This window comes from Setaria viridis, chromosome 2 (genome assembly GCF_005286985.2).
Source record: "Setaria viridis chromosome 2, Setaria_viridis_v4.0, whole genome shotgun sequence".
NCBI lineage: Eukaryota > Viridiplantae > Streptophyta > Magnoliopsida > Poales > Poaceae > Setaria > Setaria viridis.
Genome location: NC_048264.2, coordinates 14,669,127 through 14,692,560, shown reverse-complemented (window position 1 = coordinate 14,692,560; position 23,434 = coordinate 14,669,127). Strand labels below are relative to the sequence as shown.

Below are 23,434 nucleotides of genomic sequence, written 5' to 3'. Positions count from 1 at the left end.
CCTTTCTTTGTTTATAATTTGGATTGGAACAAACGACTCTATTTCACGCCTGCGAATCAGTCGACATTTTGTACAAATTTTACAAACGGAAGATCTTATTTTCATATATAGGAATTCCTATTAGAGTTTTTCTTTTTATTAATTGTCTGTATTCTAATGGCAATAGAACTTCATAATAATGAAGGAGAAGAGGTAATATAATAATTTGGAAACGAAAATAGCATTTTAATGTGCATCAAAAATCAGTTTTTTTTTCGAAATACGTGTTTAGAAAAAAATATATTAAAATTTGCAATACAAATAAGTGCACCAAGACATACTTATAGATGGTATATTTAACAAAAACTAATTCGGTGCTGTAAATGTGAGACTTAATCGAAACTAGAGAAGTTTGTTTTAGGAAAAAAAATCAAAATTAGCTATAATCGAGGTTGTTTTCGGGCTCTTTGAAATTCGATGAGGGCCCGAAACAAGGTGTTTCGTATATCGTCTGCTACCCTGTGAGCTATCTAGCACTAGGTCGCCTGAGTTGCAATCTTGCATGTTGGTTGTCGCAAAAGCCCGTTGGGTGCTGACAATAATAGTTGCGTGATGCTGTTTTAGCTGAGCTACGACCACAAGCGGGATGCACGTGCCGCGGACCGCTGCGGCCCTGCGCGCGAGTTGCTAGCTCGGCTTTGCCGAATGCTTTAGCACGTTCGTGGGTGTTGGCGTGCTTTCAGTCCATCATCGGTTGCACAAGTAACACGCCCACACGCGCGCATACTGCACTCATCAAATCTGCCGACACGGATCGATTTTGCAATCCTTTGCTACGCCCGCGGCCTGCTTCACCGATCGAAAATTCCACACGTTGAAACCAATCCGGCCAGCTTCTGATTTTACATTTTTATTTATAACGTTATTAAAAATAAAGATCGGCACACCACCAAAAAAAAAAGCTGCCACCTGCAATGAAATGTGCCTGTTCATCGGTTAGCACAACATATGTATCTCGTGCACAGGTTTCATCAGAGCATGTACGCTGGCACCCTATGCGGAGTCTTGGGAGAATCACCATCATCGGAAGTATTGCTTTCGGGCATGCACGGGGACAGGGCAAAATTGAGGTACGTTCGCTTTCAGTTTATTCAGTTGGTTTATCAGTCACCAAACAGTGTTTCTCTCTCACGATATGAGATTTGCTTATCGGTGTCATAGGTGATGAGGCGATACAGGAGAGTGCACTGTACCTTAACTCGGTATCAGAATACACGCATGAGATTTGCTAACTACCGTATCGCGCCTTGTACGTGTTGGCGGGCGATGTGGGACTAGAAACAATTACGAATCAGCGCGCAATGGCCAGGGCCGCCGGCCCACGGTAGCCCACGAGGCGCACCAGATTTGATTGGGTGTTGGCGTGCCGCTAGCGCCGGGTTGAACTCAAGCTACACCACGAGCAAGTCTCGTGCAGGGCAGACAAGCAGTCGCGTCGAATTTCTAATCACATGTAAGACCGCAACGGGCGAGACAGATGACTGGCATATCCATCGAAGACACAGCACAGGACAAGAACAGCAGCAAAATTAACGACCACGAATTTATAGAGTTATAAGCTACCATTTTATATGACCCAGACTTATGTCACAATTTATGCCAGCAATAACATGCTCAAGACCCTCAACAGAAAGAAAACGGAGTTCTGACTAGAAACAGAAGCAGCACTATGCGGCGGCAAAAACTTAGACTCGGATCTTCTTGTCGATCCGAACGACCCGCGGAACCCATACTCCAAGCCTCAGTTCTTGATCTTCTTCTTGGCCCTCAGCTGAAATTGAACAAACAACACATAAGACATTCACCAAATAGCTGTTATTTTCAAGCATAAAAGGTGGTAAATTATTGCTGTAAGCACCAGAAACAAGAATTTGGCACTGGAGAGGTGTTCGTTACCTGGTTGCTGTGGCCACACTTCTTCTTGCGGCAGTTAACAGCCCTGGGGTGAAGGCGTGCGTAGCACCTGGGAGAAGATTTAAAAACAATCCATTAGATAAGCTTATGCATACTGACTAAGAACCTTCAATTACAAAAGCAATACTACAAAAAAGAAATACACTGCATTATCCATTTTAGAAATACACTGCCCATTGAGGTAAATGTTTACAAACAAAGCAAATATATAAATCTTAGAACAGGACACATAAATAGTCCAAGCATCACAGCAAAACAAGGACCAGAAATCTTTTAAGTGGTGCATTGTCTCCACAATTGGCAGGTCAGACAAAATTTATGCCTCAAAAATTAAGTTCATAAGGTGGCTTCACACATCTAATTGATTCATCATCCCTGCCAATCAATTACACCACAAAAGCACAAAAACAGTACTAAACAAACTGCAATTCAGAAAAATCAAGAAACCAAATACCTATAGAAGTCAGTAGAAGTAGAGGTAACTTGGAACACATTTGCACACATAAAAAGTGTTGGCAATAAAATAACATTTCATTTTATGTAACACAGTGAATCACATTTGAACATCTACAAGTTCAATGCATCACATGGACACTCCAACCAAAAAGACAAGACAACAGGGCAAAAGCCCAAGAGGAAGCCTAGCACTAAATTAAACAAGTTTCACAGAATGTAGCAGAACACTAACGGGTGCCTTGGCAGGTCAGACAAATTATATGCCTCAAAAGTTAAGCTCATAAGATAACTTCGCACATCTAATTGATTCATCACTCCTGCCAGGAGAGAACACAAAACGGTAGCACTATCAAGTAAAAGGCAGAAACAAAGGCAAGGGCAGGCTACACATGTTAGTACTGGAACAAAACAAGCACCAACAGTTGCAGTGAAAAGTTAATCAGTGGCTTGGGAGGTCAGACATAATGTATGCCTCAAAAGTTAAGCTCATAAGGAGACCTTAGCACATCTAATTGATTCATCACTCCTGCCAAACCACTAATTGTTTGAAACGTAATAAAGACAACAAAAAGGCACAGCAGATGCCAAAAAAAACATATGTATAATCAAATTTACCACCCGTGAAAATCAACTGCTGGAGTGGACTAGGCAGGTGACAAAGTATGGGTGGGGATCAATCTCCGGACCCATGGGGAAACCCAATGCCACACATACTGGTCAGGGAGTTACGAACCCACAGTTCCGCTTGCATCCCAACGCAAGAAACATACTATTCTATCAAGAAAGCAATTATAAACAAAAAAAAATCTAGGTAGACATCTACATTATGCTGGGACGGAGATAACTAAAAAGGTATTACAGGAACGGAGTGAGGGTCATTCGGATGAATGAAAAGGTTCTTACTTGCGGCAGATCATCTTATCCTGGTTGTACTTGCGGGCGAGCGCCTGAAGAGAGGGTTCAATGATGCCACCGCGGAGGCGGAGGACGAGGTGGAGGGTGGACTCTTTCTGGATGTTGTAATCAGCAAGGGTGCGTCCGTCCTCCAGCTGCTTTCCGGCGAAGATCAAGCGCTGCTGGTCCGGCGGGATGCCTGCATCAACCCAGGCAAGAGCAATCAGCCTAACCGACGATAACATTAGACAAATTCAGAAAAAAAAGGACGGATGAGCACCCTACCTTCCTTGTCCTGGATCTTAGCCTTGACATTGTCGATGGTGTCGCTGCTCTCGACCTCGAGGGTGATGGTCTTCCCCGTCAGAGTCTTCACGAAGATCTGCATCTTGTCCTACCCGGCCCTCCTCCGAAGCTCCTCGAAACAAGCTAAGCGCGGCGGCGGCTCGTCGATTGCGGGAACGGGCGGGGTGAGGAGGGTAGGGCGGCGGCCCCTTCTTTTTATAGGGGGGGAGCTAGGAGCTTCCCCGCTAGGGTTTTCATTGGGCCGGGCCGAGTTCAGGCCGACTTGAATAAGGCCGCCCAAGTTAGTAAGTATAGAATAATTGATTACCATCCTTAAACAACACGGGTGTTTGGTCTAGTGGTATGATTCTCGCTTCGGGTGCGAGAGGTCGCGAGTTCGATTCTCGCAACACCCCGTACTATTTAATTTTTAAAAAACTTTCGTTGTTTGTGTAATGGATTTGGCATGTGATCGGACTGTCGAATAAATGGGACGTGTAAACAATTATTGCGGGTGCTAAAAACCAAACGGGGTCGACTGTCGAATAAATGGGACGTGTAAACAATTATTGCGGGTGCTAAAAACCAAACGGGGTCTAAAATGACTTGATTTGTATATTGCTGGCTGCTTGTGTGGATTTGACGTGGAGATCTAACAAGAGTAGGATTTTGGCAAGATGGAAGTTTTTATTGGTTGTGATATTTTAGTGATATATTCTCCGTGCTTCTTTGGACTCTGAAGAAAGATAGAAAGATAATAGAACTTGGAAATTTGAATGGATTGTTCGGGCAATATATTTGTGTTATTTACGTCAACTACATATCTATACCTATTATTAAAGCAAGCAACGTCTCTGCCAGCAATTTTCGTCCGTCGTGGTTATTTTGCAAAAAAGTCCCTTGACTTTTTTGTAATCAACCCGCAGTCCAAATGCTAATAGATTGGGGGCTCGGCTACATATCTATACCTATTATTAAAGCAAGCAACGTCTCTGCCAGCAATTTTCGTCCGTCGTGGCTATTTTGCAAAAAAGTCCCTTGACTTTTTTGTAATCAACCCGCAGTCCAAATGCTAATAGATTGGGGGCTCGGATGGAAAAAAGAGGGAAGGGAGGGGGTTAAGGGGAAAAGGCTTCTCCTTTCTCCACAACAGAGCCGCAGGAGGGGATTGGGCGCAGGCGGCGGCCAGAGCCGGGTGCCCCGCCGCTACCCCGCGCGGCCTCGGCGGCAAGGTCAGCCGGGCGCTTGGCGACGGGCCTCGGCCTCAGCCCCGGCCACCCGCTCTGCCGCCCACCGCGGCGTCGCCCCCTCCGCCACCCCCTCTCGCGAGCCTGTTGAAATCCAATGGAACTGGAATGGGCGGAGCCCACCGCACCATGGCGCTGCTCGCCGCCTCCCGCGCCACCTCCGTCTGCTCTACCCCCGCCGCCTCACCACCACCTCCCCATCCTCTCCCCATCCGGACCCCGAAACCGCCACCCCAGAGCGGTCCCCCGTCCGAGCTCCGCCGGACGAGCAGTTCGCGGCGTGGGTCACGTTCCTCGTCGATGGTCTACCTCCACGCCGTCTGGTCCCTCTCCCGCCAGACGAAGGCTTCCGATGTTGTCCCAGACACCTTCCTGCTCAACCTCATCATCAAGGCCTACGCGCGGTGCGTGGAGGTGGACGACGCGCTCAAGGTGTTCCGTGAAATGCCACTGTATGGCTGCGAGCCAAACGAGTTCACCTATGGCTACATTGTCAAGGCCATGTTTCAGAAGGGCTGGGCAGACAAGGGCATGGTGTATTTTGCAGAGATGAGGGAGAAGGGATTTGTGCCATCCGGAGGCATGTACATGATCGCTGTGTTGGCGTTGGCATTGGAATGGAGGTTCGAGGTATTGAGGCGGGTGCTGCTGGATATGTTGGATTGCAAGAGGAAGCTGGATATGATCACATACAGGACACTGCTGGAGGAGATGTGCTGGGCTGGGCAAACTGAGCAGGCGTTTGAGGTGCTGGAGGAGCTGAAAGGGAGGAAGCGAGGGCCATTGGACCAGAGGATGTACTCAGAATTGCTTGATGGGTTGCATTGGATTTCCCAGCCTCATAAGGACAACCGAACTGTCCATGACAAGGGTTCTGATGATTGAAATGATGTGTTGTGGTGATAATACTCCTCCAGAATCAATGAATCATATGCAAGGTAACCTGCTGATAACAGCCTTTTTCATCATATTGCGTCTGAACCAAGTTAAAACCACTGGTTCATCCTGTGGGGTGTGCACTGCAGGCTTCTTGCCATCCTGTTGTGAACTGCAACTTTTGTTTTAAAAAAAGTGAACTGCAACTGTTGCTGCTTGTCCGCATCCTGTTGATGCTTATTTTTCTTGTTGCAATTGTATACTGATGATTTAAAACTTCAAGTATTGCTCAAAGCATTTACAATTCGAGAGCATAAATGCTTTTATGACTGACCCTTATTACTAGAAACTAGATGCTGCTTTTATTTTTGTCATTATAACATAGTTCATCTAACATCTCCGGGATACATTGTTCTGAATCGGCCGTGGGCATTTGTTCAGTGGCTCCAGAAGGTAGACATAAAGGAAGAGTAAGTAAGTTTAGTTGATAATCAGTGATCATTCTCCAGACTCAATAGTTCAATTAACCTTATACTATGTGCAGGTATATCTTGATGGCAGAGCCTGATCATATTATTGTCAAGCCTATCCCAAACTTGTCAAGGGATGGTCGCGCAGCAGCTTTCCCTTTCCTCTATGTTGAGCCGGAGAAAGATGAGAAAGTGTTGCGTAAGTTCTTCCCTGAGGACGAGGGGCTAATGAATAAGATTGATCCTATAGCAAATTCTCCTGTGATAATTGAGAAGGTGGGATTTTTTTTCTTCTAAGCATCTACTCAGATTTCCGTAACTAATAGTTTCTCCCTGATTTACTAGGAATCTCTCGCAAGGATTGCACCTACATGGGTGAATGTTTCAATTGCAATGAAAAAAGATCTTGATGCAGATAAAACTTTTGGTTGGGTTCTTGAAATGTAACGTGCTGCCAAATAATTTCTTTTTCCTCAGTTTGTCTAAGCTTCGATCCGGACTTTTAGGGTGTGAGATGGGATGGGTTGGTCCGATCCCAGTTTTTTGGATGGAATCGTCCCACCGCCACCGAATCGGAGCTCGCCTCGGCCGAATCGAGCCCTAGCGCCACCGAATCGTGCCCTGTCACCGCCGAATTGGAGCTCCCCGCAACCGAATCAGGCGTCGCCGCTACTGAATCATGCCTCGCCACCACCTCGATCACTCCGCTGTTGGATCGAGCTATTCCATCACCGGTTTGGGTGCTAGCAAGGCGAGCGGCGGTAAGGAACCAAACGCCGTCTTGCCCACCAAGGTGGAATAAAAATTTAGTGATGAAAATAAAAAATATCATTAGTTTGAAAAACACAATTAATCTTTTACCGTTGCTACGCACGGGTATTTTGCTAGTTGCTAAATATTAATTTGTGCAAGTGTATATTGCACCGGTTCAAAAAATTTTATAGCTGGTTCAGTTCAACCAGGGAACTATTAAACCGAAATTCTCACCAGTTCAATGGCTAGTCCGGTCCTAATAACTATGCGTCAAGAGTCTACCAAAAAATCTCCCCCAAAATTATCTATTGGGGGCTCTACTAAAAAAATTTTCTTCCAAAATCGTATCATCCCACAGCAGATCCCCAATAATAAACTCCCCAATACTTCAAAACTGGCCACGTCAGCACGTGGATCCTTCTCGTTTTCCTTTCTTCTTCCTCTGCCATAAACAAACGAGTGAGCAACGCTCCACCCGCCGGCCAAATCCGCCACCCCTACTCTACCAATTCCAATTCGTCACCGCCCACACCTGCCTCACCTACTCGGCTACCTCCTCCACCTCTCCTTGCCCTGCGCCATGGTCCCGGGCGCTAGGGACTGAAGCTCCAGTGGCGACGATGGGCTCCATGGACAGCTCGATCAACGGTAGCCCAGGGTAGCAGATGCAGATGTAGGAGACGAGCGGTGGGGGCCCCGTGCAGAAGGTGCCCCAGATGGCCGTGCCGTTGCTCATCTGGCCGTAAGCGGAGGTGGCGTTCTCGTGGTGTAGGCATGCAGGTCGAGGAGGACCCAACTCGATGGCGGAGCACTGCTGTCGTCGAGAGGGTGACCGTGTCAAGGCGGGCAGAGGGAGGGGTGTGCTGATGACACATCACGTCCCATGTTTGCAGTCTTCTTGGATCTCTCCGCTTGTCGATCAACCTCTGCGACTGCGAGGTTGCTGCTTGCACGTCTGCTGCCCTGGGTGCCACCGACCGAGCTGTCCATGGAACCCACCGTCGCGGCCGCGGAAGCGTACCTCGTCCTCTTCCGCGTCTCGCTCAGCGGCCACCTGCGCCGGAAATTCCGAGGACGAGACGATTGGGAAAGGATCGGTCCCCACATATATGCGGGGCGACAGAGATGTTTTTAGCATCCGCACATTTTTACGGGAAGGATGGGGGAGCTGTTGGAGGTAAGTTTTTTTTTACTTTTCCCTAAAAAAGTTTTGGAGCAATTTTAAGAGAGTTTTTGAAGTTGCTCTTACCAGCCCGGCAAGGTAACCAATAGCAGCAGGAAGGGAGAGAGCAGCCGGAGAGGAGAGTAGTGAGCGAGCGGAGCAGTTACTTGTAGCGGTGCTGGAAGGAGGAAGGAGCCAGCCAGCCTGAAGAGGAAGGTGTAAGGTGTCGGGGTAAGCCCGCAAGGGATGTGGTTTGTAATCCATGGGTGGAATGACGTTAAGATCTAAAGATACAACACAGTACAAACACTCTAGCGTGCTTCCTCTTAAAGTCCAAATGGACTCCAACTATGTGATAGGGACAACCCAATGAAACCAATCCTATCAAACCCAAAGCATAAATCTAACCTATAAAATTATTAAGCCCAAACTGATAAGCAGGCTTCCTGGAGATAAATGTCGTGTACTCCCGTGCCAACCTGCGTGCTGCATACAGCGTTGGATGAAACAAATGGACGAACAGGATTCACTAACGGCCCAGTGGACGCCAGTTTGCTCGTCCACGGTCCACCCTCTCCTTCCCGTCCCGTCGCACCGCACGGTCGCAGCCTGAAAACTCCGACACGGAGCGGTGGGCGGGAAAGGGAGAAAAGAGGGCGGGAAAGCCCACCGATTTTGCTAGGGTTCGCGGCTTCCGCTCCTCACTCCATACTCCATACTGCTCACCGCCACCGCCACCAGCCGTCCCGCGCCACGAGAGTAGGGAGGGACGATGGCGCGGAAGCGGACGAAGGAAGCCGAACCCCAGCCGGCGGCGGCCGCGCAAGAGGAGCCCGCTCCGGCACCGGCGGCGCCGGCGGCCGCGATGACCGAGGCGGAGGTGGAGGAGCTGCCCAAGGCCATCGTGCGCCGCCTGGTCAAGGACAAGCTCGCCCACATCGCCGGCGGCGGGGAAGGAGCGGAGGTCATCGTCAACAAGGACGCCATGGCCGCGTTCGCCGAGAGCGCCCGCATCTTCATCCACTACCTCTCCGCCACGTCCGTACCTCCCCACATTCCCTCCTCGGTACATTCTGTTCGGATTCAGATTGGCCCCGATTGACTGTGATTATTATTGTTGTGGTCGGTTCACCCTCCCTTTCTCTGTTTGGATTGGGTGTTCGGGACTTGGGGGAGAAATCAAGAAATAAACTTATTCATTCATTAGCAGAGTGTTATCATTCGTTTGAACAGGAGTATTTAGTTTAATCGAATATTGGGGTATTTGGGGGAAATTTGTAGAATTACTGTGAGACTGGTAGAGTAACTAGCAGTACCTTTTTGTTTGATAATGATCTCTGCTTGTTGGTAACTAGAAAGGGGGTATGGAAAGGGAAACTTGCGTAATCTAAAAACTTGAATTGAAGCAAGGGTTCTTCCATATTGTGCCTGAGGCTCCCAGAGGCTTCAAATTTCAGCATAAACAGCTTCTCCTTATCAAGGCATCTGGGATCGTAATATCATGATTTTGTATGCAGTGCCAATGATATGTGCAAAGAATCAAAGAGGCAGACCATCAATGCTGATGATGTCCTCAATGCGCTTGACGAGATGGACTTTCCAGAGTTTGTAGAGCCCCTTAGGAGCTCACTGCAAGGTCAGCATTGTTACCTTCGTCATGTTACTCACCTTTTTAGATGCTCCATGGGGTTATCCATATGCAATCCATATGCAAAGGCAGTAAAAGGGCATATGCTTTTACTAATTTCCATGCTTGTTAAGCTTCAATGTCTTGTAGAACCCCCTTAGACCTCACTGCAAGATCAATCTTGTTACTGTCATCCTGTTAATCACCTTATTAGATGCTCCATGGGGTTATCCATATGCAAAGGCAATAACATGGCATCTGTTTTTACTCGTTTCTATACCTGCTTAAGCTTCACCGTGGTGCATTTATTAACAAAACGGTTTCTAACAGTACGTTCAGAATTTCTAGGGGATTCTGTCCCTTTTTTCCTCTAGCTTTTGCGCTCATGGCTTCAATTATGTACATTTGCCAATGACCCAATCCTTATGAGCTTCCATAAGATTCTTTTCAGGCTTATGAGCCGTCTTATCTCATTTCCTGTCCTCATTCTTTCTGTTCCAGAGTTCAGAAACAAAAATGCAGATAGAAGGTCAGAAGCAAACAAAAAGCAAAAGGAAAAGAGAAGGAAACTAAATGAAGAGCCTCATCCGCAGAACGAAAATGATCCAGTTGATGATGCCAAGGAGGATGACGATTAGCTCTGCAGAAGTGATAGTTACATGCGGAAAAACAACATATGTTAGTGTTTATGTTGTAAGTTGTATGCTCTATGTGCTCCATGTTACCTCAGTACTGCAACACTTTCTGTAGACTTGATAGGGAGCTGTATAATTCAAGTGCCCAGCTGCTATCAGGTTCCGACTCTGTCTGGTGGTGCAATTAGAATTCTGTTCCTGATAATGTTTTTCTGAATGACATCAGCAATATCTTGGTTGCAAATTACTGGTTTTATTCAACCACTAGTTGAATGCACCATATCTCGTTTAAATGTTCAGACTGAATGCACTGTGTGCCTCTTGCTGTTGTATCTCCATAATTTTTGGTGGTTGGTCAATATCCATGAGCACACTGTAGAGCATTTATCATTCTGGTATAGCCTACTGGCTACCGCCAGCAAGTTTTAGTGTTTATCTAGATGGTCCGGCACTAATTAAACAATATTTAGAAGGTCCGTGTTGCTTACTACAGTTAACTATTGAACACTGACTGTTAAGTCTCTGGTAGGGTCACCAAATACTCATCTTTATTTTTGCAGTGGTTTCATGGTTTCATGTGTGTATACATGGAACATGATCGTAGCTGTTAAAACCATCCACACAAAACTGTCTACAGTTCCTCTTCAGAAACAACCCTTGAGACAATCCAGAAGACCAGAACTCATAAAACACATAGGGAAGAGCCAGCCTTACATAGTGGAGGAGCTTACAAGATGAATCAGGAAAGTTTCTAGTAAAATAATTCCAAAATGCATCTGCACTCTGAATACTTATAAATGAGCGGGTGAAGTCAATATAAAAATTGCTTCTATTCAGTATTGAGGACAAAGTTCAGTGACCAGATCAATCATAAACTACAAAGAAAACTGTGAAATGCCCAAGGTATAATTCACAAAGGCTAATTAGAACTACGATTTCCACCTTGACAAGAACATGACAAACAGTGGTGGTACGGTGACTGCAAAAATCTGAACAAAGATGATAGCTCACAAGACACTACTGTGACCTACTTCAGTCCGTTCCCCATTTCCTTACAACTCGTTCTCTCGCAGACATTCCAGCTCTTTCTTTCACAGGCACAGTAGCCACATTGTTGTTGTCCAGGGTACTTGATTTTGGTCGAGGCCTTTTAACCAACATGTCCTGGAAAACACAGTGAGCTATGAAGGAGAGTGTGCGCCGTATTAGACGCAGCACAAGCAGCAATGAGTTGATAATAGCAGCTACCAGTACATTGAAGTTGGCAATCAGGAAAAACTGCAAAGCAAATTGAGCAACAGTTAGCAGAGATTTGTATTGGGAACTCAACAAGGTAATAAGGCTGTTTTGTCTTTACCGCTGCAATAATGCCAAGGATTGTCAGAACAGTTTGTTTTGCTGCATCCCAGAAATCACCACTGGTAAGCCACCTGAACCACCGGCCTCCTCCTGACCATCCTCCACCAGCAGCAGCAGGACCTCCAGGCCGGCCCCTTTGCCGTCTCCTTTCAATTTCCACATCCCATTTGTCAAACTCTGCCTTCTTCTGCCCCAGGGCATTTTCCAGCGCTTTCCTAGCTTCATCCTGTAGGGAAAATATTGTTCAATTTCCGATAATCTATAGTTTAATTTTTTATTCACACAGAAAACAGTAAAACTACTTAGTCTAATAGCTAATACTAACACTTTTTTCTTAAAAAAAACAGAAAACTGCTGCTTGCCGAAGAGGGACCATTACATCATAGGAAATTTACAGTTTTGCTACAGCAAGCACAACGTTGTTCAAAGTTCAAACTTTAGTGAAGAAAGGGGGAAATAAACTAGTAGAATAAGTTCTGTCACCAAATTTATTCTATTATTTTGTGGTCGCATTCCATCGTTCAGCACTATATACATCCCCATAAGGATCAAAGTAATAGGATTTTCCAGCACTCCCCTAGCTTCATCCTGTGAGGAAATTTTTGGTCCATTTCAGCTAATATTGTGTACTACCTCCGTTCCAGAATACAGCTACTTCTAGCATTCAAAATTTGTCCCATAATATAGCTATTTTTGAGTTCCTAAGTGGCTTATTTGGCATAGGAGGTCTAAAATGCCCTCCATGCATGCATATCAATTATGGCATGCAGATCTGCATGCAAGCCTACCACCAATTAAATAGAAAAGGTATATAATTATTCTAATGAGGGGTAATATAGACTTTTAATCTACATCCTTAATCTGTCTGAAAAACTCTAGAAGTAGTTATATTTTGGAACAGAGGGAGTATGTAATTTAGGATTGTCGCAGATATCAGCAGCGCTACTTAACTCAATAGTCTTGTATATAACAGTGCCAGGTTTTTGTATAAAGAAAATCAGCAACATATGCCAAGGAGATCTTTAAAGCCAAGGAAATGTACAATTTTGCAACAATCGGCTGTCCAAACATTAGCCACAATGAACAAGCAGGAGGGAAATGAGACTAGCAGAATAAGCATTGCAATATATCCGACTTTATTCAGTCACCATCTCCCTACATTACTGCATTCAATATTATATGCATCCCAAAAAAACCCGTATAGAAACGAGCTGGTGCTAAACAAGGGGTTTCGGATAGAAACTTCCACCTGATTCCCCATGTACGTTTTCATTTGATCATCAAATACTGTAAACACATTTAGTCCATCCCGTTATCTACTGTGCAATATGTTCGGTCCCATGGACAGACAACTCAACCCTGCAACGCTATGGTCATCACCAGATATGGCGACGATTCACGACGGGGATTCCTCGAAAAATCATTCCCAGGTAGATCCAACAACTAAGGAACCCGCGGAATTCGCGGGCCAATCAACCAAATGAGAGGGCATGCTGCGTTGAGCGCACCTGTTTCTTGCGGTTGCCGCCGCCGGAGAAGAGGCAGTAGGCGCGTCCGGTGCGGCTACCGGAGCGGATACTGCTGCGGGGGAAAAGGCTTCCGGGGATACTGGGGAATCGGCCGGCGGCGGAGAGGATTCCGTCGGGGCGGAAGGCGCGGAGGCGAAGGGAAGGAGGCGGAGGCAGCGCAAGCGACATTGCTCAGTAGGGTGGCGTACTGGCGTCGCGTGGGTGGGTTGGGTTACGTTACGGTGAAGGGCTGCTTCTACACTGGGCTGCGTCTGTTATGGGCCTCCTAGCAGCCCAAAACCATCAGAGCCATTATGTAACTTCGATTTTGAGTTTGACCCAAATTCGTTTCTATTGAAAAAAGAAAGTTGAAAAGAAAAACACCCCACTTCCAACTCCAGTTTCAGTTTGATTACGTTTTAGACCGACTTTAGCTTCGACTTCTCCGTACAAAACGGCTCCGGTTCTTTTTTGCTAAGCCTCTAGGTTTCCACCGGACAGGTGAAGTGGGGGTGGAAATTTGCAACAAAACGGTTTATCTTTTTGTTTTGCGGGAAACAAAACGGTTTATCTTGGTGAAACTCAAAAACCAAAGTGATACTAGGGATGGTTTCTACAATTTTTCCCACAAGAGATGCTCTCTTTTTTTCTGCGAGGAAAGAGATACCCATTTAAGTTGACAATCTTTTTGCACCTAAGTTGACAGCACCATGATCTATCGTTCTGAATAGCATGACGGCATAGTTAGCACGCAACCGATCAACATTCAGACATGCACCGAGCAGCATGAACCCAGCATAGCGTACACGGCCATTCACAAGACCCTACGCCACTAGCAGCCGCGTCACCAGATGCACAATTGTCCCGTCAGCTCAAGTGCAAGGTGAAAAACATTAGTGCATCACAAAACCACTCTTGTTCACTTCAGACACAAAATTTGCATAACAGTACGACAGATTACTGCATAAACATATATCCCATAACAAACTTCAATACTGTCTACGGCACTGGTTTTAGACGCAATGGACACAGCGACTTAGAACACTCTGTTTGGCTTCCCCATGGTGCTCTTGATGTACAGGCACCTCACCTGCAAAACAAAAAATCACAGGCCTGAGTTAGCTTCGGATTAACATCAGTTGTTTGCTCTGACACGTATTCAGTGGACACACAAGATGCAACAGAAAGAAAAGGTAAAACAAGGTAGGGTTAAAAGCATGCATGACTCACGTTCTGCCAATTCTTCTTCAGCAACGAAACCAGGAAGTTGACGCTCATCTGGATGTTTTGCTGGATCTGCTTCTCCTCCATCGACAGGTTGCCCACAGCCACACCCATGCAAAGAACCTTCTTCAGCTGGAACTTGACTGTAGCTTTTGTCTCATTCACTTTTGATTCCAGAGACTCCTGGTGAGTAACCAAAGTTGGGAACTTGCCTGTGATGACATGAAAACAAAACGATCGATAACCATAATCAACACCAGCAAGTCAAATGCGATTCTGATATGAGACACTACATTCTCATCACCTGGGAATCTAATGTGATACAATGCTAGCTAATGTATCGAAAATATAGCGGTTGCATTATCTTATACCACCAACAGTAGATTCTAGTTTTAAAGAAAACGAGCTTCCATTACAGAGTAAGTTTCACATGTAATGTGGAGCTGCAAAAAGCCAACAAGCTTCAAAATCTTGCAGATACAGCTAAGCTGTACAAAAATAAGTTATATCTTCGTATATGCATAGGCTAAGGGAATGCCACACATGAAACAGAAAACATAGTAACAAAATGAGGCTGATAAATACCTTTCCACAGAACAGTACCAGAGCCATTACATATTAGATATAACTACAATAGTAGGAATGTACAACACAGAATGCGGTAAGAACAGATAAAGCTCATTTCTAACTATGAAGGATGACAGCCAGATGTTGACAGAGCAGAATACTTACCTGCCTTGTTGAGACCAGGACCAAGGAGACGAGGAATCTGCTTGATAATAGCCTCGGAGGCTAAGAAAGCATGGTACTTCTTGGCAAGCTTCTTGACAAGCTTCTTGTTCTTGTTCATCTTTTTAAGAGCTTCAACATCCATGTAATCAAGACCGATCTTCTCAGCCTGCACACAGAAGACAACACAACATCACAAACAATCTAAAAAAAACTTTGTACAGAGAAGACAGCATATATTCAGTTCAAAGGTTTGGGATCAAATTTCAAACAATGTACATGTTTTGTAGCATGTATCTGGATATCAAAATGCAGTAAGATGGTCAGTCTCATTTCACAATAGTCAACTGCATGCTAAGAAGGTTCTACCACAGTTTTGAGAATCACAATCCAATAGCAACGACATTTTGCCTCAGGAAAAGGATGGAAGAACAGCATCATCATAAGTACCTCCTCCACGTGCTGCGCATCGCCAAGCATGCAGACCTTCATCTTGGGGCGAGGGATGTGGGGCAGCTTCACGGAGCCACTGAAACGCTTGTCCTTTTGCGGGTCGTAGTTCTTGAGGCCGATCTGGAGCTCGACGGTCTCTGTGAACTTCCTGTTCTTCTCCCTGGCCTCTGAGACGACCTGGGAGATGGCATCCTTGAGGACCTCGGTTTGCAACTTACTGCAAAGCAGAGCGCAGTCAAAATGAGTACAGTGTGTCAGAGATGAAGTGGATGTGGTGTGTGCAAGACTAACGGGGCAACTGAACAGCAACTATCACTCTATCACACCTCGAATCACAGATATTTAGCGGTGCCTGATTGCATTTATTCGTGGGAATTCAGAAGCGACAGATGGAATTCAGAAGCGACGGACAAGGGTGATACTGAATATTAATAATTTCAATCATGATCCAAGAAGATCCAGGGTGATCAAGTGACAAATGGACGATCCAACAAGAAAAAACTGGAGAGGAAGAACGGGGGCACAAAGATTGGTGGTGGGTAGGTACCTCATGGCTGCTGTCCGTCGATCACCGATCCACCTGTAGACAGGAAAACAAACGCGGCAAAGATGAGGCGAGGCGGTGATGTCAACACCGCGGAACAAATCCAACGGGGATTGGAAAGCGGATCAGGAGCAGAAGAGGAGAGGACAGGCGGATGGCTCGCTACCTGGTGCTAGGGCTTGGTGGGCAGATCAGACGAGGAGACACGGCAAGTGCGGCGCCGGCGCGAGAAGAGAGGGCGTGAGGAAGAGGATAGAGGAGATGGCCGAAACCTGGATATTTCAACGGACGACGATGCATGCTCGTCTGCCTGTTGCGGCGTTGCCAGCCGTCGGATCCGTTCTCCGCTACCCGGTCATGGGCCTTTTGTGGGCTGAAAATGCAGTGGGCTGACAACTCGATTGTGGTTGGGTTTTCGGATGGCTTGTGAATTTGTGGACTGAATTTGTTGTGGTCCAGCAGCTGGATCCGCGGATTTTTTTTTTTCGTTGGAGGGACCTTAGGCCTGTTTGGAGCACTCCACTCTAGGAAAAATTGCTCCACTCCGCCAACTTCAAAAATTTTGCAACCAAACACGTCTAGCTTCAGCAACTCCGGCTCCAGGAAAAACGTGGATCATGGGGGTAGATCCACATTTTTTAGGCCCTGTTTGGCACGGCTCCACTCCTAAACTCCAGCAACTCCATCAAAAAATTCAGCCAAACACCCCAACTCCAAAACTCCATGGAGTTGCCAACTCCATAGAGCTGTAGTGCAAATGGAGGTGGAGTTTTGGAGCACCTCTTTTGCTGCTCCAGAAACCTCTCTTTTGAACCTCCTCGTGGAGTTGGTGGGTAATTACCCACCAATGCCACTGGTTACACAAAAAACGTTTCATTCTATTCGCTCTTCTATTCTCTCGAGCCCCACTCGCCGTCAGAGCCCCGCCCGTCGCCGCCCCCGTGGCCGGCCGGCCTCGCCGTCCGCCGCCACCCCCCGTCGCCGCCCGCCGCCCGTCGCCGCCCGCCGCCCGTCGCCGCGCCCGCCGCCCGTCGCCGCCTGCCGCCCGTCGCCGCGCCCGCCGCCCGTCGCCGCCTGCCGCCCGCCGCCGCCTGCCGCCGCGCCCGTCGCCCGTCGCCGCCTGTCGTCGCCCGCCGCCCGTCGCCGCCTGCCGCCCGCCGCCGCCTGCCGCCGCGCCCGTCGCCCGTCGCCGCCCCCCGCCGCCCGTCGCCGCCCGCCACCGCCCGCCGCCGCCCGCCACCGCCCGCCGCCGCCCGCCGCCTCCCGTCGCCGCACCCGTCGCCCGTCGCCGCCCGCCGCCACCCGCCGCCGCCCGCCACCTCCCGTCGCCGCACCCGTCGCCCGCCGCCCGTCGCCGCCCGCCGCCCGGCATCGCCCGTCGCCGCCCGTCGCCACCCACCCTGCCGCCCGCTGTCGAGCCCGCCACCCACCCCCGCCGCCCGTTGCCGCCCACCCCGCCACCCACCCCGCCGCCCGTGGAGGGTCTCCCGTGTGCAGCACAGTGCCGTGGAAAAAGGGGAAGAAGAAGATGGGATAGAGAGGATGACAAGTGGGGCCTTAATTAGGGGGCAACAATGGCAATCCACACTGAAATCGATCTTTTTTTGGAGCTGAGAGCACCCATCTAGCCAAACACCCCATTGTTGTTCTGGAGTTTTGGAGCGGAGCTGGCTCCATGTGGAGTTCAGGAGTGGAGCAGCTCCACCCGGAGTTGGAGCCATGCCAAACAGGGCCTAAGTACCTCAAGAGGTTCTCCAAAAATCTCCTTTTCAGACCTCCTCGTGGAGTTGGTGGGTATTTACCCACCATTGCCACTGGTTACACAACTTACCCCTTCGTTTCTATTTTGGTGAGACTCACACGGACTATCTTCTTCCTCGTGCCGCCCTCGACCTCCCGTGCGCCACCGCGCCGTTCCCTGCACGCCGGGCCTCGCCGCCCCCTTGCTCGGTGGACCTCGCCACCCTTGTGCGCCAGGCCTCGCCGCCCCCTCATCCGGCGGACCACGCTGCTCTTGCGCGCCGAGCCTTGCCGCTTCCTGCCCGTCTGACCGTGCCGCCCCCTCGCCCAGCGGACCACGCCGAGCCTCACCGCCCCCTGCACGGGGGCCCGCGCCGCCCCATGCCCGACGGGCCACGCTGCCCCGTGCGCACCGGGCCTCGCCGCCCCCTCGCTCGGCGGACCGCACCGCCCCCTGCGCGCCGAGCCTGCCGGCCAGCCACTGCGCCCATGTTGAGATGGTCGGGATTGTGCTTCGGCTGGTCACCACCAGGCGTGAAGAAATGGGAGAGAGGAAGTGGTGGGGGAGAAAAGAGGAGACAATGACACGTGGGTCCATTCACAAAGGGTAAAATAGATTATTTATAATAAGTTCTCATATTTTTGGAGCTAGAGCACTGCGATCAGCCAAACACGTACGTAAGCTCCATGCTTTTCTGGAGCTGGAAAAGTGTGGAGCTGGTGGGTGGAGTTGGTTTTTTGGAGGTGGAGTGCTCCCAAACATGCTTCTCGCCTCCCACTAAATAATTCAACTTGCTCCAAAAAAAAACTAAATAATTCAATTTCCTAAAATAACAAATAATTCAACGAGTACTACTAGAACATCAGTCAATTAGTGACGCAACCTCGTCTATTTGGTGACCTTGTCACTGTTTTCTACTACGTCCTCCGTTTCAAATTCTTCTACTACGTCCTCCGTTTCAAATTCAACTTCTAGGTTCATAAATTTTATTATGTATCTAGATACACTTATGTATCTAGATACACTATATCTAGCTAGATAGCAAAAAACTATGCATCGGCACCCTTTACCTTCTCCAGGCAGCCGCCCACTCGGACAAGGCAGGCAAAGGATCACTCAACCCAGCAGAACATAAACCATCAGAGTTGTACATCACGAAGAAAGATGGGAGCAATGCACCATCCCCCTAACCACTAAATTCCACTGTGGAATTGGAAAACACTAATCACTGTAGCATAATAGTCACCATCTTAGTTTACCACCTAGAGTCGTCACTTCACATAGTAGACAGCACAGTAAACATGCTTGGGTCACTCAACTAAGGCACATTCATGTACAACACAACACTCACTAGTGACTAGACCTCATCAACTACAGCCACGAGATCAACTCCAAATCAGCTTCAACAGCGGCGCCAGTATCTTCCAGTCTCGGTCGAGCCAGGGCTGCACTAGGCAAGCTAGAACCTTAGCTCATCTTCAGAGACACCAACACAGCAAGCGCCTCATCTTCATTCCAGCCCATCAGAAACTGCATGTGGTTAATCTTCGTTACACCAAGAGCCAAGAACCAAAGCTTTAATAAGTTGAAAGAAAAGCAACAAGAATTGCACTTACCCGCATCCTGATGGCCTGTTAACATGCTGGATCACCCCAATCTCTTCTCTCTGGTCCAGCACCCACATACCATCCCACATCCCAATCTTTTTTCATCATCATCGTCAGTCAAGGGCCCATCGAAGGAGTAAGCAACAAGATGTGCCCCTCCAGCATCTGAATGAGAGCAGCACACAACCGCACTGGCAAGAGCACGGAGGTCACTGATGCTGCTCTTTGCGCATTGGATCTGTCCAATAAACCTCTAGCATCTTAATCTGAGAGGAGCTAGCAACAGCACCAAGAATAGAGCTGACAAGACCATTGAGGTGACTGGTCCCAGCCCTTCACTTCTCAGCTTCTTTTGCGCATTGGACCTAGGGGTCTGTCCAATGAATCTGAAGTACCTCTCAACAGCGTATGCCCCTCCTGCATCCCAATATGCAGGGAGCAACAACACCAAGAGCGCAGAAGCTGGCATGATTGAGTGGATGAATGCCTCTGCCCAGCGCTTCTTGGTCATTTTATGCCTGCAGTCTGCCAGCAGCAATTAAATTGGATGCCTCATCCAATTCACATGTTGAGCACATGCTGGCAGGTGCAGGCATGCCCGGGCCCCTCACCGGGGCCGGGCAAAGCGCAAATTAGCTTCTGGTTGTTGTTGGTGAGTCTGCACCCAAAAAGAAATTGTGCGTCAAGCATGAATAAATCTTAACAAGTGCATATTGGGATTTTTCGCTTCGTTCAAGTTACATGTTTTACAACACACTTGCTAAAACATGCATAGCGATTCACAAGAGGAATTTGAATATCATGCAATATAATATCTACATATCTAGGAGGATATCATGCAACCATAGCAAGTACCAAGCATATACTAGGGTATAGTAAGCCACTACAATGATAATCTAAGTATCTAACAGATATCAATTAAGTTTGACCAGCAAAGAAATCACACAGGATGACAAATGCATATACAGACCTGTCCAAACTGTCCCATGGATTCAGGTGGATGTACAAATGGCACTCCAGGGCGTGAAGGCATGGGATATTGCTGCGAAGCATGCATGAAAACAGATGATCTCACAGGAGCACCTGCGTGACCAGGACTGTAAGGTGCCATGACACCATCTGGAGGTCCATAGCCGATTGCATTAGGTGCTTGTCCTGCTGACCAAGACCCCAGCATGTGCTGAGCTATTGGACGAGGCTGCTGTTCAACAGCAACAGGAGATCTGTGTGCTGAGCCAAGTTGGGGGAATTCAGTGTTGTAGTTAACAGCAGGGGCATACAGGGGCTGAATGGTGTATGGGCCTCCATTAAATCCAAATCCAGGGTCAAATCTTTGCATGTACCTGTAAAGTCATTAATAGTGTGATTAAATTTCTGGGATCAAGTATGCCTATCACAGTGAACAAGGAGAAAACATTGAAATGTGTTACTCAAGCCAGGCTAGCTAAATCATTTTCATCGGACAGGAGTACATACATCAGAAGGTTACTTTGAGTTTCCAAATATGGCCTACTTCATTTTTTTTACATTTCCTCACATGATCCTTGGCATGTTTCACTGGCATACCATCATTAGTAAATAGCAATCACACAAATACTTTAGCAGTTCACTTGAATGTTTAGGTAATAGTTAACTGAAGTAGGAGTCAACTTACTAAACTACAGTGTTCCAAAGGGGACACCTAGGCATCCGGGCAGACCCAGCTCGCCTTGGGAAACAGGTCCGCCTTATCACCTAGGCGATAAGGCATACAAAGCTCGCCTTGTCGCCTTTAGAACACCGCTAAACTAAAAGGCAGGGCCATACAGTTCATAAGAAACTATGCAGCAGAAGCATGTAAAAGTAACTGCAGAAGCTCTCTATCTTGTACATAGCACACCAGGTGGAATTTCCCAAGGTAAGATAGCAGCAAAGAGGTATGTTATGAGAAACTGACCTGTCATAACTTCTGTCATAATCAGGATCTTTGCGCTCTGACTCACGGTCTCTGAAAATTGCAACCCTGTTGTTTTGCCTGTTTCTATTGACTGCAGGCTCCTTCTCGATCTTGCTTCTGTTTGACCTGCTGGCCGAAGTGGTAGTCAAACTCCTTTCAAGAGTAATTTCAGCCCCTTGGCCCATTCTATTGCTTGAGTTCAACTCCAAGGAGGTGGACCTATGCAGAGTATTGGGCAAAGTTGCTTCCTCAGCTGGTCTCCCATCAGCAGCATTACTGCTACTGCTGTTGTTAAATATCCGTGCACGTGCCCTGTTGTATTCCTCTTTCCTTTCTTCAACACTTTTCTGGAGGTTGTCTCTTGAAGAGTGAGCACTTGAGCTGTTAATGCTATGGAAATTCTTTTGAGGCCTCTGCTTGATGGCTACTTTGGCCACAGTGCTGCTCTCTTCTTGTGGCAGATTAACTGGGATATCTGCAAGGCGCACAGCAGGTAGTCGGCACTCGGACGACATCTTACGGAGGATAATACGAGAACCAGTTCCATCAGGCAAACTGTTGTCTGGTATGGCGATGGACTGGAGGAAGTAATGTTGTGCCAGGCGGTGTGCAGCAAGACGCAGATAAGAAGTTGGGAGAGCCGGGAATTCAAACTGTGTCTGTCTAGGGTCACGGATGAACTTCAAAATATCTTGCTCCATTCTTAGCACTGCAAGAAGGCAGAAGATTGGTGTAAGATACAACAACCATATGCATGAACCTAATCGTAGCTCAGAAGTAACACACATAAATGCAACGCACCAAGTGTGGGCAGCATATGGCAACCACAACAGCAGGGGAAAAAATCAATTAATAAAGCATGTAAATTGTATAACATCAATTCGTGACAACTGAGATAGTGTTAGCTGAGACATCCGAGCACTGGATGTACGGATTGCTTGCACCAAACAGTCAATAGCTTGTGTAAATGCTGCAGGCCCCATTGGTGGCTCACAATTCAGAATTTTACTACTTGAGGGCTGTATTTAAATGTCTTATACTTTAAATTAAAAGCAGTGTGTTATGATGCTGGTCATCCTTAATGTGTCAAGCATGTTTGTGCACTGCTTAAAAGCAGATGTGATGCGTTGAGTACATTGGTCGAATTTTCCAGATACGAAGCCAACAGGCTACTGCACGAAGCCATCAAGGGGTGAAGCAGAAACAAAGATAGCCCACGTGCACATATGATTTGAAGGACCACAATTGCAAGTAAAAGGAATGCGCGACATGTACACTACTAGGAATCAAGCACCCCGACCGGATAAAAAGCACAAAGCAAGCATAGAGTAAATCGGCGCGACTCCTAACTGAATCCTTCTGTTGTCCAATCGTGAATTCAGTAACTTTGCATCACAAACAAATTATACCAGAGTCGGCAAAAGGACGGCTGGAATTTTACCAGAGAGCCTCTCCCGCGGCTTCTCGAGGGCCTCCCGGAGGAACTGATCGACCTGCGCGGCCGAATCGTCGCGCGGAGGGGGAGCAGGGCCCTGCTGCGGCTGCGTCGGGGCCGGCAGGTCCTGCTGCTGCTGCTCCTCGGCCAGGTCGGGCGAGGAGGACACGCGGCGCGCGGAGAGGATGAGCCGGCTCATGGGCCCGTCGATGTCGGCCGTCTCCCACGAGTCCGGCGCTGCGGCGGCGGTGTCCTCGGCGGCGGGCTCCATGGCTGGCTGGCCTTTTCTGCGTGCGCGGGCGATCCGGGAGCTAGAGGAGGCTGGAGCTCGGGGCGAGGGCCGCCATGGGGTCGGGGCCGGGGGATCTGGAGGGAGGGAGCGCTGCTAGGGTTGGGTTGGTCAGGTGGTGTTGGAGGGGGAGGGGAACCCGAACGGGGGTGGGGATAGAGAGGGACGGGGAGGAATCTGAGGCGAAGGCGAGGAGGATAGGGAGAGGGAGAGAGAGGAGCAGTGTGGCGCCTTGGGAAGTTACGAGAGTG

The 23,434-nt window shown here is 48.1% G+C and overlaps 6 protein-coding genes and 4 non-coding genes across 10 annotated transcripts; 3 read left to right on the top strand and 7 right to left on the bottom strand.

Moving 5' to 3' along the window:
- Window positions 1-1,564: 1,564 nt before the first annotated feature.
- On the bottom strand, window positions 1,565-3,785 carry LOC117845497 (ubiquitin-ribosomal protein eL40z fusion protein). Its single transcript, XM_034726556.2, has 4 exons — window positions 3,589-3,785; window positions 3,313-3,502; window positions 1,936-2,002; window positions 1,565-1,810 (listed from the first exon to the last, which is right to left on the bottom strand). The coding sequence occupies exons 1-4, from the start codon at window positions 3,689-3,691 to the stop codon at window positions 1,781-1,783; spliced, it is 390 nt and encodes a 129-aa protein (XP_034582447.1). The 5' UTR covers window positions 3,692-3,785; the 3' UTR covers window positions 1,565-1,780.
- LOC117846659 (small nucleolar RNA Z266) lies at window positions 2,249-2,337 on the bottom strand. Its single transcript, XR_004638386.1, has one exon. It is a non-coding gene; the product is annotated as a small nucleolar RNA Z266 (small nucleolar RNA).
- On the bottom strand, window positions 2,647-2,735 carry LOC117846660 (small nucleolar RNA Z266). The gene has a single exon (XR_004638387.1). It is a non-coding gene; the product is annotated as a small nucleolar RNA Z266 (small nucleolar RNA).
- LOC117846662 (small nucleolar RNA Z266) lies at window positions 2,855-2,944 on the bottom strand. Its single transcript, XR_004638389.1, has one exon. It is a non-coding gene; the product is annotated as a small nucleolar RNA Z266 (small nucleolar RNA).
- A 147-nt stretch (window positions 3,786-3,932) lies between the features above and the next one.
- TRNAP-CGG (transfer RNA proline (anticodon CGG)) lies at window positions 3,933-4,004 on the top strand. Its single transcript has one exon. It is a non-coding gene; the product is annotated as a tRNA-Pro (tRNA).
- Window positions 4,005-4,964: 960 nt separating this feature from the next.
- LOC117844134 (pentatricopeptide repeat-containing protein At3g09650, chloroplastic-like) lies at window positions 4,965-5,992 on the top strand. Its single transcript, XM_034724899.2, has one exon. The coding sequence runs from the start codon at window positions 4,965-4,967 to the stop codon at window positions 5,718-5,720; it is 756 nt and encodes a 251-aa protein (XP_034580790.1). The 3' UTR covers window positions 5,721-5,992.
- A 2,695-nt stretch (window positions 5,993-8,687) lies between these two features.
- Window positions 8,688-10,602, top strand: LOC117841991 (DNA polymerase II subunit B4). Its single transcript, XM_034722320.2, has 3 exons — window positions 8,688-9,134; window positions 9,614-9,732; window positions 10,225-10,602. The coding sequence occupies exons 1-3, from the start codon at window positions 8,869-8,871 to the stop codon at window positions 10,359-10,361; spliced, it is 522 nt and encodes a 173-aa protein (XP_034578211.1). The 5' UTR covers window positions 8,688-8,868; the 3' UTR covers window positions 10,362-10,602.
- Window positions 10,603-11,156: 554 nt separating this feature from the next.
- Window positions 11,157-13,452, bottom strand: LOC117841990 (uncharacterized). Its single transcript, XM_034722319.2, has 3 exons — window positions 13,226-13,452; window positions 11,716-11,943; window positions 11,157-11,636 (listed from the first exon to the last, which is right to left on the bottom strand). The coding sequence occupies exons 1-3, from the start codon at window positions 13,412-13,414 to the stop codon at window positions 11,391-11,393; spliced, it is 663 nt and encodes a 220-aa protein (XP_034578210.1). The 5' UTR covers window positions 13,415-13,452; the 3' UTR covers window positions 11,157-11,390.
- A 640-nt stretch (window positions 13,453-14,092) lies between these two features.
- Window positions 14,093-16,469, bottom strand: LOC117844133 (large ribosomal subunit protein uL1). Its single transcript, XM_034724898.2, has 6 exons — window positions 16,342-16,469; window positions 16,179-16,211; window positions 15,629-15,848; window positions 15,182-15,347; window positions 14,456-14,661; window positions 14,093-14,315 (listed from the first exon to the last, which is right to left on the bottom strand). Exons 2-6 carry the CDS (start codon window positions 16,181-16,183, stop codon window positions 14,262-14,264), a joined length of 651 nt encoding a protein of 216 aa, XP_034580789.2. The 5' UTR covers window positions 16,184-16,211; window positions 16,342-16,469; the 3' UTR covers window positions 14,093-14,261.
- Window positions 16,470-18,968: 2,499 nt separating this feature from the next.
- LOC140222046 (uncharacterized) lies at window positions 18,969-23,347 on the bottom strand. Its single transcript, XM_072292131.1, has 5 exons — window positions 22,901-23,347; window positions 21,460-22,168; window positions 20,494-20,866; window positions 19,533-20,181; window positions 18,969-19,446 (listed from the first exon to the last, which is right to left on the bottom strand). The coding sequence occupies exons 1-4, from the start codon at window positions 23,163-23,165 to the stop codon at window positions 20,131-20,133; spliced, it is 1,398 nt and encodes a 465-aa protein (XP_072148232.1). The 5' UTR covers window positions 23,166-23,347; the 3' UTR covers window positions 18,969-19,446; window positions 19,533-20,130.
- Between the last annotated feature and the right edge of the window lie 87 nt (window positions 23,348-23,434).